This window comes from Periophthalmus magnuspinnatus, chromosome 19, assembly GCF_009829125.3.
Source record: "Periophthalmus magnuspinnatus isolate fPerMag1 chromosome 19, fPerMag1.2.pri, whole genome shotgun sequence".
Lineage (NCBI taxonomy): Eukaryota > Metazoa > Chordata > Actinopteri > Gobiiformes > Gobiidae > Periophthalmus > Periophthalmus magnuspinnatus.
Window position 1 is genome coordinate 23,253,967 of NC_047144.1, and position 15,363 is coordinate 23,269,329.

A 15,363-nucleotide genomic window follows, 5' to 3' on the forward strand; every position below is an offset into this window, starting at 1 on the left:
TCAACCATAAAAACCACCAGGACCAATGAGGGATTACAGCTAAATCTCTATGATGTTTGTGCTGTGATGGCACATATTGTCCTTCATGTGTCTGTCTGCCCCAGGGCAGCTGTGGCAACAGACGCAGTTTTCCATCACTGAGTAAATGAATAAAACAGGAACTACATTTTCTAACTTAAGGTCAGGGCTGAGCATTATAAAGGACTGAACCAGTCAGCTGTAAAAACTAAGTTCAAAACTTTAAATGTCAAAACCACATTTGGGGAAAGTCTCAGTGCTGGTTAAGATAATGTTAAAATACACAGAGCAGACTGTTAGTGCTGTAGTTTTACATCACACAGGGGACCAGACAGTAGCCCTGTGACAGGGTTAGGCTAATGCTAACATTCTCACACTGACTGTAGCCGTGTGACGGGGTTAGGCTAATGCTAACATTCTCACACTGACTGTAGCCGTGTGACGGGGTTAGGCTAATGCTAACATTCTCACACTGACCGTAGCCCTGTGACGGGGTTAAGCTAATGCTAACATTCTCACACTGACCGTAGCCCTGTGACGGGGTTAAGCTAATGCTAACATTCTCACACTGACCGTAGCCGTGTGACGGGGTTAGGCTAATGCTAACATTCTCACACTGACCGTAGCCGTGTGACGGGGTTAGGCTAATGCTAACATTCTCACACTGACCGTAGCCCTGTGACAGGGTTAGGCTAGTGCTAACATTCTCACACTGACCGTAGCCCTGTGACAGGGTTAGGCTAGTGCTAACATTCTCACACTGACCGTAGCCCTGTGACAGGGTTAGGCTAGTGCTAACATTCTCACACTGACCGTAGCCCTGTGACAGGGTTAGGCTAATGCTAACATTCTCACACTGACTGTAGTGGTGCTGTCGGGTTACACTACACCTGGGGTCATACCAGGTGTAGTCGTGCTTTAAGGTTAAACACTTTTAAGCTTAACAGACTGTACCTTGTTGATGAGGTCTCCGATCATCCCGTTCCAGGATCCATTTGGGAGCTGAGAGCCGTACTTACTGTCACTCACCTAAAGACATAAGATTATGATAAATATACAATATTTAAAGCTGAATACTTGTAAGGGTTAAGTGATTTTAAACCTGGTAGATGTCGTATTTGAATCCCAGACTTTTGGCCAGAGCGTCTAGAACGTCGATGGAGAATCCTTTGTACCGTTTGGGCTGCCCCAGAATGTTCTCAGCCACCATCACAAAAGGGTCCTCCTACAGTCACATACAAAATATACACTGATTTTTTACTGTTCTCATAAGAAATGTCCTCTGCATTTGACCCATCCTTAAGTTTCTCAGGAGCAGTGGGACCCATCTCCAGATCTCGGTCAGGACAACCTTAGCTGGAGGATTTGACCTATTGTGCATGTTTTGCGTTGGAAGAACATGCAAACTCACTTCTACGTGGCACCTTAAACCACTATTTCTGTTTAAAGAAGATTTTATTTAAACAACACATTTTCAGGAGCCTGTGAATAATACGTGCATTCATGGACCTGTTTAGGAGTTTGATTTTCAACAAAAAAGTGAGAGTGACTAGGTGAAAAACTGTTGGCTAATGCTAGCTAGCGTGAAACTAATTTAATATGTGAGAAACTTGTTTAGCAGCACAAATCAGCTCACCGTTTGTAGGTCCAGCTAAGTCAGTTTTTTATGGTAAAAATTGTGCTAAAACTAAGATCAGATTAAAGTTTAGCTTGTGTAACAGAGCTTCAGACAGAGCAGTACCTACAATTAGCATCGCACCCCCACGATCAAAGTTCAGCAAAGCATCAATTTTAAAAGCCTCCAGAGAATCGGAGCACTGTGGCTTGTTGGGTCACATGACCACTTTAAGAGAATGACCACACAACCTCCTTAATATATATCCCTGGGAATGTGAATGTGTGAATGCTAACTAGAGGCACTACACTCTCTGAAGCTCTGTTACTCAAGTTAGACTTTAATTTGAGCTTTGTTTTAGCACAATCTGAAGAAAGAACTGTCTTACCTGGAACAGATAAAAATAGTTGAGCTGATTTGAGCTGTTAAACAAGTCTTTCTCAAATAACATTACAGTCACGATCTAGCTAGCGTTAGCCAACAGTTTTTCAGTGGTTTTTTTTGGGTTTTTTTTTGTTGATCAGAGGCTCCGGAAAATGTGCTGTTTAAATCCATTATATAATTTTTCTTGAGTTTTTTCAGACCATCTTAAAACTTTTTTGGCTGTTTGCTGTGTGCGTTGTGTCACCATGGTAACTGCTGAACATTCCACCTTAGACAAACAGGTAGAACACCCCCCCGCTGATGTCACTGCAAAGTATCAACACAGTCACTGGTCCAAACACAAACACTGTCACGTCTGCTGTAAAATGTCATGATTTCAGATCATTTGTTACTCACCAGCAGCGTGACGACCTTCACGGTGACGCCCTGCATCCCGTTCTCAATCCGACTCTCCTTCAGACTCCCGTTTAAACCGTGCACCGAGTCCCACAGCGCCAACTACAGGAAGAGAGGGGAAATACAGTTTAAACAGAGTCAACTACAGGAAGAGAAGAGATACACAATGTTCTGTCCATCATTAAACCAATCACCAACAAGACCAAGTACTAAACCAGAACTAAACCAGGACTAAACCAGGACTAAACCAGTACTAAACCAGAACTAAACCAGAATTAAACCAGGACTAAACCAGAACTAAACCAGAACTAAACCAGAATTAAACCAGAACTAAACCAGGACTAAAGCAGGACTATACAAGAACTAAACCAGGACTAAACTAGAATTAAACCAGGACTAATCCAAGACTAAAGCAGGAATAAACCAGAACTAAATCAGGACTAAACCAGAATTAAACCCAAATCAGAACCTATCAATACTTAAATCTTTGATACGTTACATTCAGGTTTTAGAAATTAAAAATGCCCTACTGTTAAACGGAGGGTGGGGTCTAAATAACTCTATGGGATTCTCTGTTTTGTTTAGTTCTTTTAAAAAGAAATCTCAAACTCCCAAAACTTCTCATCCACAAACGTTGAACCTTCTCATTATTAGTTTGGGACTGGATCCACAAACTTGTCACATTAACCTCACAACAATCACGTCTTTGGGGTTGAATAATGTCACTACTTTCATTTTCACTTTCACTTTTGTTTATTTACACTGACAGAGAAGATGTTGAACTTTGTGCCAGTTTTGTTTTCGTGAGGATAGGCCCAGTAATTACAGAGATATTCACCGAGCTGACAGTTAAAAAGCAAATTGCACCAAACTGTAGGACGACACGACTTTAGCACAGCATTTGGGTTCAAATCATTTTGCACAATAAACATTTTGCACAAACCAGAACACATCTGTTGTTTTTTGCTCATTTTGCCTCTGAGTAATTTGCTTAATTTCCAGTAAACGAGGATTAATAAGCCGTTAAGAAGCTAAAGCGATGCGAGGTAATGGATTCAAATGTCTCCTGATGAAGACGCTGCTGCGATCAAGCCGAAGGGCGAAGATTTGCCTCAGAATTATCTCTGTGAAGAATCGTTTTGTTCGACAAAGATATAAAAATGTGTTTTAGGTTAAAGAAATAATCAGAACTAAACCAGAGCTAAAATAGACGAGGACTGAACCAGGACTAAACCAGGACTGAACCAGGACTAAACCAGGACTAAACCAGGACTAAACCAGGACTGAACCAGGACTAAACCAGGACTAAATCAGGACTAAACCAGGACTAAACCAGGACTGAACCAGGACTAAACCAGGACTGAACCAGGACTAAACCAGGACTAAACCAGGACTGAACCAGGACTAAACCAGGACTGAACCAGAACTTAACCAGGACTGAACCAGGACTAAACCAGGACTGAACCAGGACTAAACCAGGGTTAAACCAGGGCTGAACCAGGACTGAACCAAGACTAAACCAGGACTTAACCAGGACTGAACCAGGACTGAATCAAAACTTAACCAGGACTAAATCAGGACTAAACCAGGACTAAACCAGAGTTAAACCAGGACTAAACCAGGGTTAAACCAGAGCTGAACCAGGACTAAACCAGGACTGAACCAGAACTTAACCAGGACTAAACCAGAACTAAACCAGGACTAAACCAGAACTTAACCAGGACTAAACCAAGACTAAACCAGGACTAAACCAGGACTAAACCAGAACTTAACCAGGACTAAACCAAGACTAAACCAGAACTAAACCAGGGCTAAACCAGGACTGAATCAAGATTAAACAAGGACTAAACCAGGACTAGACCAGGACTAAACCAGTACCAGTCCACACACACACATGTACAGGTGAAGTGTCTCAAACACATTTGGGTCTGCTTCTTTTTTTAACAAAACATATTCATATTTTCATACAAATGTGTTGCTTTCAGCGCGTCGGTCCAAAGCGTTTTTCAGACCTCATTTTGGAACAATAATGTGATGAAAAGGATAGAGATGAATAAGACAGAATGAAAGCTGTGGAGCCAGTCTGAAAAGGAGAGAAATAGGACCAAACAGAACTAAACCAGGACTGAACCAGGACTAAACCGGGATTAAACCAGGACTAAACCAGGACTGAACCAAGACCAAACCAGAATTGAACCAGGATTAAACCAGGACTGCAGCAGGACTAAACCAGGACTAGACCAGGACTGAACCAGGACTAGACCAGGACTGAACCAGGACTAAACCAGGACTAAACCAGGACTAAACCAGGACTGAACCAGGACTAAACCGGGATTAAACCAGGACTAAACCAGGACTGAACCAGGACTAAACCAGGATTAAACCAGGACTAAACCAAGACCAAACCAGAACTGAACCAGGATTAAGCCAGGACTGCAGCAGGACTAAACCAGGGCTAGACCAGGACTGAACCAGGACTAAACCAGAACTGTGTCAGGTCTGAACTAGGACTAAACCAGGACAACACTGGCTAAAAAACAAACCCTTAAATGTTAACATAAAGTGTACCCTCCACCTGCTCCTCTAGGACTTTCAGAGACAAAACCAGTTTAAGCCAGATCCTGAGAATCTAAAGTACAAGATGAGAGTTTCGTTTGAGTGAGAAGAGCTGCAGAGAAGAACCAGGGCCAGGAACGGTCTGGTTTAAACCTGCTCTGAACTTAAACCTGCTCTGAGCTTAAACCTGCTCTGACCTTAAACCTGCTCTGAACTTAAACCTGCTCTGACCTTAAACCTGCTCTGACCTTAAACCTGCTCTGAGCTGGTAAATCTATTGTTTTGAACGAGACGGTGTAATCCCTCATTCGTCCAGCAGTAGGTCAGTATACAGATGTTTCAGCTGTGGTCATCTGGACCCTGTTTATGAAATCAAGGCGTTTCAGCTCCATCCAGAAGGACAGACAGCCAATACAACAGGAGCATAACGGCCCATGATGATTTTAGCTGGTAAACTATGAGTGTTTCCCAAGTGCAGGATCCTCAGCACCTGAACCACAACCACACTCCAAAAAGGCCTATCCAAAGACAAGAAAAATAAACAAATTTTGATGTAAAAATGCCGTTTCAAGTGAAATTATCTGCCAGTGCAGAAATTCCACAGTAAGAAAATTCCACTTACCATGTTTTTTTTAAAACAAGACAAAAATATTAGCATGCTGCAAGTCTTGTACAAGCATAGTTATGGCAAAAAGTTTTTTTTACCTTATTTTGAGCATATCTATCCTTGATTTAAGCAATTATTGCTTATAACAGATGCAAATCGGCATATATTGAGTATATAACATCTTATATTAGATTATGATTTCTTTAATAGATACTTGTTTTAAAAATACCTTATTCTGATTCACAATAAACCTATACATTTCATCAAATATAACATGAAATCAGTTCATTTTGAAACTACATTTATTGAAATGTTAAATTTTCCACTTTCCCATCATCATGACAAATCGGAACAATGTCTGTGCAGAAAATGTGGACACGCCAGACAGTGTGACAGCGGAAGTGATAAACTATGATCTCGTCACAGTATTTTAGTGGCTTCAACCATCAACTAAAATCCATTTAACCAGGTGTGGATCAAAGACTAACAACCCAACACATCACAAATATAGAACTAAACGTGAACAAGTAAAACAAGAAACAAAGTAAAAGTAAAAAAGAAAAAAAAATCTCAGCCAAGAAAGGATTTCCAATCCACCATTGTCTTTTTGTTGGCAGAGGTAGCAACAAAACGGATGCGATGCATTTGGGATATGCAAAGCGGAACATATAAAAGTATGTCACTATGTGTAACATGCCCTCGTGAAGTTTTTTGGAAAAGGTGTGATTGGTGTAGATCCTGCACACATGAGTCATCCTCATCTATGAGCAGCACTAGTGAGAGGCCGTTACTGAAGATACACCGCTGGATCCTCCGAAGGCTAAAAAAAACAAGCACTTTTTAGTTTTATGATCACTGTTGACTTACAGAATTTTTCAGTTAAATAAGTAACTTAGCAAATTATGCATATGATAAACTAAAACAAAGAATAAAGAAAAAGCTTACTATGAGGTTACAATTGTTCCAAATAATTTAATGTGTAAATGTTGATTTGTACACTGATAAATAAAAAAATATATACACCAAAAATTTCTTTCACTCTTAGCAAATATTACCACTGGGTGAGCCAACTCCTAAATTACTTTTCTTCAAAGAGAATTCTCAAGCCCAGAGAAGAGATCTTTCAGATCTTCTCTTGATAATATGTGGAGAGAGTCTGCATCAATGTTTGCAGCTGAGGAATATACAAGTGATAGTGTTGATACATTAGACTGAAAATACACAGTGATAGTGACAACAGACAAACTGACATCAGAAAAGCAGGTCAATTTCAATTCAATTCATTTATTTTTGTAACGCCCAAAATCACAACAACAGTTGTCTCGAAGTGCGTAAACCGCAATTTATGGGCCAAGTATTTTTAAAATCTTAACAGATGGATTTATCACAATGGGGAAAAGTTTACTTACCCTTTAAAATTTCAAGTCACACCGTAATTACAAAATATTGTTTAATTTGTGATTTTGGTAAAAATGTCAGTGTCCCACAGCCTGACGCTCTCTGACGCTCCATCGCCTGCCATTAGCTAAGAAGAATTAGCATTTAACCCTCATTAGAAAGTTGGTAAATGATTTATTTTAACCACTGATATCAGGTATAGGCCTTTACACTCCTCTTTTTCCTTATAAAACACTGTCCTGCAAAACTAGCCTTAAAACACTGAAGAAAGGTTTAATTAGCATTAGTTCATTTGGACTGAGCTAACTGTTAACAGCTAACATTATTCAAGTTATAACTTTTCTGGGTAAACCTGTCCATTCTGGCATTATTGTACAAACAACATGACCTTTTAAAAATTGTTATATAATCATTCATGCCTCTTTTACTCTGTTTTTCTCACTTTAGTTTAATCAGTGGCTCTTACGTCTCCTCCGCGCGCTCTAACGCTCTTACGTCTCCTCCGCGCGCTCTAACGCTTCTTACGTCTCCTCCGCGCGTTCTAACGCTCTTACGTCTCCTCCGCGCGCTCTAACGCTCTTACGTCTCCTGTGCACGCTGTTACGTCTCCGCGGAAGAGAAAGTCACAATCCAACACCTGATGTTCATCCCCTGAAACCTGTGACCCGCACACAGAGTAAAGCAAACACACTAATGGAAAAAAAACCCCAAAACATTTAAACGTGACCTAAACGTAAACTGTATCTGTACATAAACTAGCTCATGTTCAACCTGTTTTTATTTTGTAATTTTATATCGTGAAAATATAAATCTGACGACTTAAACAGATGCTCGGGACATTTTGGGCCCTTGTTTTCATAAAGTAAGAACAATAAACTTATCGTTAGCTGCACTTCTGTGTTTACATCTGCGGCCTGTTAGCATGTGGCTAGCGCTAGCTCATTAGCATGTGGCTAGCGTTAGCTCGTTAGCATGTGGCTAGCGCTAGCTCATTAGCATGTGGCTAGCGTTAGCTCGTTAGCATGTGGCTAGCGCTAGCATTGCTTGTTCTCCTGGCAAAAACGTGCTGCTTTTTACTTTGCCACATCTGATTTCTTTTTATTTCTAGACCTACAGAGGCTTCAACACCAGAGGGAGACGCAGGTTTTAAATGTCAGACTGTGAATCTATAAACGGTTTAAGAGTGAATCCATGTCACTGTAGAGAACATGTAACTAATATGTATGTGTTTTTGCATCACAGCAAATGTCTCTGTCTTGTTGAGTGACTGTGGATTATGTTTATTGTTGTTCATGTATGTGCTGTGCTTTTAGCATGTTCTAATTTTACCAATATGTCTACATTATTATTCACTGATCTTTAATGTGCTTTGTCATGTGTGATGGACTGAATGTTTTCTGTGCCTATGTCCTTTTTTTGTCTTGCCATCAACCTGCCAATGGGACTACGGATGAAAATTAGCCTGCATGGCTAACTCTGGCACTTTTACATGCTGTACTAACACATGTTGATCAATGTGCACTGTCCCATATTTAATAAATAAACATAAACATAATCTACTGCACTTAAACATCCAGCCTTAGTCATTTAAGGAAAATGGAAAACCATAATGAAATATTTTATAACTGATTACTTTAAAATTATTATATTATAGATTATAGTTAAAAATGTTGGTGCAAAAAAAAAAAAAAAACTGCAGCAGAACATCAGTTTGTGACAGTGCTAGTTAGTTCACATATTTACAAAGTTATTCATAATTTATAAATGCAAAAAACAGCCTGTACTGAGTGTACAGCCACTAAACACTAATGTCTTTATCATTATTATTAAATGTAAGAAAACTGTCATCATGTTGTACTATATGTTTTATTATACATTTAGTTGTAGATTTACTCTTTTAGGTTCACTGGGGCAGGGGGGCTGGATACTTGACCATTAGCACAAGTTAATCTTGCAGCTCTTGTTTTTACAGCTTTAACTGGACGTGCTGGTGGTTTTACTGTTGATGTCTGTGAAAGATGTGGCATCTCTCAGGTAAAACCCCTAACTGTCTGTTTTATTGTGAATCTTTAAAATTTGTGCCCTACAAATGTCTTTTTGTATCTTAACACAGGTGAACCTGAACAACATGTTACTAAAGTTCAAAGATTCAGTTCCTTCTGAAAAACCTGTGGCAGAGGGTGAGGACTGTTTTTGAACGACATGAGCCATTGTACAACATTGAACATCTCTGGACTGAGGCACCTGCAGCATTTGAGCACGTCCTAGATCCTTTTGTCGCCTTGTCCACAGCCGACATGCAAGAACAAACTATCAGAGAACTTTTGATCCAGTTGTTCCAGAAGAGGTCGTCATATCACAAAGACTGTGTCGAGTTAAACGTGGTAGTTCAAGGGTATTTGAAGTTAGGAGAAGCCCAAGACAAATTTTCATAAAAGTGTCCTCATGATTATTAATGGACTTAGTAGAAGGAGCAAACTTGTACATTTTTCTGCTTATCATCTCATACAAACCCTGCAGATATAATGCACGTCCTGCTTGAGGGTGTCGCGCTCTATGAGGTTAAATGTGTTGAAACACCTTATTTTGTCTGGAGATGTTGAATTGGACTCTATAAATTCAGGTAAACACAGTTTCTCTTGTTCCCCTGTGGATCCAAGGCACAAGCCCCATCACCGTTACCACTTTATCCTCAAGTCATAACAAATTTAAACTGTTTTCTGGGGAGATGTTGATATTTTTAAAAATATTCCTCTTTATTGTGAAACTGTGATTTTACCTCATAAAACTCTGATGTTCAACACTAAGACATACGCTCCAGGAAAATATGATTTCACTGATGTATTATTGTATGAAAATGTTTAAAGAGGTTTGTAATAAAGAGACTTAAGCTGTTTGTGTCTGCTTTTTAAATGTGTTTGTATAAATATTTGATTAATCCAGGTGTATAGAGTGTAGACGTGTATTGGTCTGTTGATACTTTGTTACAGATGAACAACCACTGAGGTAAAAAAGTCCCTTGGCATTAATGCAATAGTATAAACAATTACAGGGCTGTTGTGATGTTTTTGAGATGGTCACAGGTTTAATAACTTGATGATAAAATACCTTAGAACAACTACATTAGCTTCAATAAAACATTAAAAACCTGGGGCATGTGTGCAAAACCTCAACAATGTGTCTTGATTTAATATAAAATGTGCTTAGAGTAAGTTATAAAATCTAAATAAGATGGATCGCGATGGAATATCTTGAAACAAGTTAAAATATCTTAAAATTGATCTTTTAAGATTAATCTTTTTAGTTGAAATTAGTTGAACTATGCAAAATAATCGTCTTTGTGTAATTAGGAGTCAGTGGTGTTGCACAAACGTGAGCAGTGCCATGTGTTTTTAAACGGTGCAATATTAGGACAATTAACAGCATGAAACTAAATATTTTATCTTTTTAATGGTGAAAATGTGACATAAAACAGGGAGTTAAACCCATGAGTCCAGTCAGTGTTTCCTGTTTGACAAAAGCAGCAGCGACTTATGTTCATTTGTACATTGTTAATATTATTGTTTATTACTTTTTTAAATTATAATTGTTTATTATTTTTTTATTTTTGTGATTTGAAATTGTGATTTGTTTCAGGGTGAAGGTTTACAGGGTTTGGATTTATCAGCACATTATAATAGAAAAACGGAATCGGCGTGGAATTCCGTCTCCACGGTGACGGCGTGATGTCATCGATGGGATGCCACAGAATTGTAGTAGGTGTGAACTTTCCCGCACTTTTGTCATTATTGACTTGGTGATCGAACAGTGAGCCACATTGCATTTGTCTCCTCGACTTTTCGCAAACAAACTGATTTAAGTGTCCAAACGTTGAACTCAGAGAAATGAGTCGATTTAAAGCGGTGAGTTCATGTTTGAAGCTCTGGTTTACACTCACACAAAAGCCTCACAAAACACAAAAGCCTGTTTCTGCAGAGTTCAGTTTTAGTCTGTTTAACTGTTTCTTGAAGTATTTTAATTTAATTTACAACTATGAACAGTATATTTTAACACATTTTGGCACATAAATATGGATCATATGATGTAAAACTCATGTAAGACGATTGTTTGGAGCTTGTGGAGACGAGAGTATGAAGTTTTTATGGAGTCAGATTGGGAAAAGGAGCAGTCAATAAATAATCCTCTTTGTTTTTACAGTTTCCATACATCTACGATAGGGACAACATCTATCCAGATGATTTCCTGAGCGGCTGGGAGGGCGAAGAGGAGTTTGCAGATCCTGAATTCGTCCGGGGACTCATCTCTGAGCCTTCCCCTCCTCCTGCTGCACCTGTGGGACCTACCACACCCCCACCACCTCAGGACGGTCCAACCCAGAGCGAGTTGGACTTCATGGACCAATTAAGCACCATAGACTTTAAGATGGTGGATGATTTGTGTCGTGAGTCTCTTGAAGAGGACATTCCTTTTGACCTTCTGGACGATTTGGAGCTCATGATCGGCTCAGAGACGCTCAACCCTGGAGCACAAACCTCTGAGTGCTCCAGTCCAAAGAGGAGGAGAATGTTAAACCGTTGGGACAGGCTAAGGTCTAGAGTAAGTGAACGTGCATAATCCAACGATACACTGTACTTTGCCATTCATATTTAACTATAAAATAAATAAAAAAAAACACAATGAAATGTCTTTTTGTCATATCTCAATGAAAGTGATCGAATTGTTTTGTGTTTTTTCAGCCAAACAACAGCTCTGGCCACACACAGATGCCCTCGGGGACACAAGGGCCACGTCCAGGACCGTCCTCCTCTGGTACCTCTGCTCCGACAAGGTAAAGAACAGGACCATCTGTGTAGAAATATACATACGATCCTTCGTCCCATGAAAGAACATGCACCTTACACCTTTGTTCTCTGGAGAAGTTTTTTGCAAAGGTCAATATTTCCATTTCCCTGTAGACTCCACTAACAGAGTGTTGTGTTTGTAGCAGGAGGACGCAGGATGCGGACGCGCAGAGCAGGCCGTACATCAAGAAGCCTCCAAATGCTTTTATGTTGTACAGGGCGGAGCAGAGGCCCTACGTGGTGCAGGAGCTCGGCATCACCGACTGCGCCAAAGTGAACGTGGTGCTGGGACAGAGGGTGATTGGAACACGCCAAACACACAGAAACATTCAAGATACGGCTCACGAATGATGAAGAGCCGAAGGTAGAATCCTGTTTAACATGTGTCTTTTTGCAGTGGAAGATGTTGTCTGGTGAGGAGCAGGCGCCGTATTTTGAACGAGCGCGACAAGAGAGACTCGCTCATGAGGCCAAGTACCCCGAATGGTCTGTGAAGGACAACTTTGTAAGTGCAACACTCGTCTCACACTCGTCTCACACACGTCTCACACTCATCTGGATCATTTCAGTGATTAAAATGTATTTTTACTAAAACCTTTATGTCTTTTCAGGGTAAAAAGGCCAGAAAGAGAAATAACCGCGGCCGTCCAGTCACAGACCCACAGGGAGCTGCTCCTCCAGCAGCGCCTCCTCAGCCTGTGATGTGGGTCAATATGACTTACCCAGTGAACAACCAGGCCCACAGCAACCAGGCCCCCATCAATCTGGTCCCCATCGACCAGGCCCTGAAAAACCTGGCCCCCGACAACCAGGTCCTGTACAGCTTGCCCCCCAACAACCAGGTCCTGTACAACCAGGCCCCCAGCACCCAGGCCCCCATCAACCTGGTCCCCATCGACCAGGCCCTGAAAAACCTGGCTCCCGACAACCAGGTCCTGTACAGCCTGCCCCCCAACAACCAGGTCCTGTACAACCAGGCCCCCAGCACCCAGGCCCACAGCAACCAGGCCCCCATCAACCTGGTCCCCATCGACCAGGCCCTGAAAAACCTGGCTCCCGACAACCAGGTCCTGTACAGCCTGCCCCCCAACAACCAGGTCCTGTACAACCAGGCCCCCAGCACCCAGGCCCCCATCAACCTGGTCCCCATCGACCAGGCCCTGAAAAACCTGGCCCCCGACAACCAGGTTCTGTACAGCCTGCCCCCCAACAACCAGGTCCTGTACAACCAGGCCCCAAGCACCAAGGCCAACAGCAACCTGGCCCCCAACAACCAGGTCCTGTACAACCAGGTGCCCATCAACCAGGTCCCAAACAACCTGGCCCCCATCAACCAGGTCCCATACAGCCTGCCCCCCAACAATCAGGTCCTGTACAACCGGGCCCCCAACAACCAGGTCCTGTACAACCTGGCCCCCAACAATCAGGTCCTGTACAACCAGGCCCCCAACAACCAGGTCCCCATCAACCAGGTCCCAAAAAACCTGGCCCCCAACAACCAGGTCCCCATTAACCGGGTCCCAAACAACCTGGCCTCCAACAACCAGGCCAACAGCAACCAGGCCCTGTACAACCAGGTCCCGTACAACCTGGCCCCCAACCCCCGGGCCAACAGCAACCTGGCCCCCAACAACCAGGTCCTGTCCAACCTGGCCCCCAACACCCAGGCTCACAACAACCAGGCCAACAGCAACCAGGCCCCCAGCAACCTGGCCCCCAACAATCAGGCCCACAGCAACCAGGCCCCCAACAACCAGGGCCTGTCCTACTTGGCCCCCATCAACCAGATCCTGGACAACCTGGCCATCAGGAACTGGGCCAACAGCAACTAGGCCCCCAACAACCAGGTCCTGTACAACCTGGCCCCCAACAACCAGGTCCTGTACAACCAGGTCCCAAACAACCTGGCCCCCAACAACCAGGTCCCCATCAACCAGGTCCTGTACAACCAGGTCCCAAACAACCTGGCCCCCATCAACCAGGTCCCGTACAGCCTGCCCCCCAACAACCAGGTCCTGTACAACCTGGCCCCCAACAATCAGGTCCTGTACAACCTGGCCCCCAACAACCAGGTCCCCATCAACCAGGTCCCAAACAACCTGGCCCCCAACAACCAGGTCCCGTACAGCCTGCCCCCCAACAACCAGGTCCTGTACAACCAGGTCCCCATTAACCAGGTCCCAAACAACCTGGCCTCCAACAACCAGGCCAACAGCAACCAGGCCCTGTACAACCAGGTCCCGTACAACCAGGCCCCCAACGCCCGGGCCAAGAGCAACCTGGCCCCCAACAACCAGGTCCTGTCCAACCTGGCCCCCAACACCCAGGCTCACAACAACCAGGCCAACAGCAACCAGGCCCCCAGCAACCTGGCCCCCAACAATCAGGCCCACAGCAACCAGGCCCCCAACAACCAGGGCCTGTCCTACTTGGCCCCCATCAACCAGATCCTGGACAACCTGTCCATCAGGAACTGGGCCAACAGCAACTAGGCCCCCAACAACCAGGTCCTGTACAACCAGGCCCCCAACAACCAGGTCCTGTACAACCTGGCCCCCAACAACCAGGTCCTGTACAACCAGGTCCCAAACAACCTGGCCCCCAACAACCAGGTCCCCATCAACCAGGTCCTGTACAACCAGGTCCCAAACAACCTGGCCCCCATCAACCAGGTCCCGTACAGCCTGCCCCCCAACAACCAGGTCCTGTACAACCTGGCCCCCAACAATCAGGTCCTGTACAACCTGGCCCCCAACAACCAGGTCCCCATCAACCAGGTCCCAAACAACCTGGCCCCCAACAACCAGGTCCCGTACAGCCTGCCCCCCAACAACCAGGTCCTGTACAACCAGGTCCCCATTAACCAGGTCCCAAACAACCTGGCCTCCAACAACCAGGCCAACAGCAACCAGGCCCTGTACAACCAGGTCCCGTACAACCTGGCCCCCAACGCCCGGGCCAAGAGCAACCTGGCCCCCAACAACCAGGTCCTGTCCAACCTGGCCCCCAACACCCAGGCTCACAACAACCAGGCCAACAGCAACCAGGCCCCCAGCAACCTGGCCCCCAACAATCAGGCCCACAGCAACCAGGCCCCCAACAACCAGGGCCTGTCCTACTTGGCCCCCATCAACCAGATCCTGGACAACCTGTCCATCAGGAACTGGGCCAACAGCAACTAGGCCCCCAACAACCAGGTCCTGTACAACCAGGCCCCCAACAACCAGGTCCTGTACAACCTGGCCCCCAACAACCAGGTCCTGTACAACCAGGTCCCAAACAACCTGGCCCCCAACAACCAGGTCCCCATCAACCAGGTCCTGTACAACCAGGTCCCAAACAACCTGGCCCCCATCAACCAGGTCCCGTACAGCCTGCCCCCCAACAACCAGGTCCTGTACAACCTGGCCCCCAACAATCAGGTCCTGTACAACCTGGCCCCCAACAACCAGGTCCCCATCAACCAGGTCCCAAACAACCTGGCCCCCAACAACCAGGTCCCGTACAGCCTGCCCCCCAACAACCAGGTCCTGTACAACCAGGTCCCC

General features: G+C 44.0%; 1 protein-coding gene across 1 annotated transcript in view; it reads right to left on the reverse strand.

The window, feature by feature from the left end:
- Positions 1–15,363, reverse strand: part of LOC117386930 (glutamate receptor ionotropic, delta-1-like) — a 386,841-nt gene that overhangs the window by 24,544 nt on the left and 346,934 nt on the right. The window contains exons 9-11 of the mRNA XM_033984304.1: positions 2,414–2,515; positions 1,121–1,243; positions 973–1,047 (exon numbers count right to left, since the gene is read on the reverse strand). Of these exons, the coding sequence (XP_033840195.1) occupies positions 973–1,047; positions 1,121–1,243; positions 2,414–2,515 (300 nt within the window). The remainder of the gene's footprint in view (positions 1–972; positions 1,048–1,120; positions 1,244–2,413; positions 2,516–15,363) is intronic.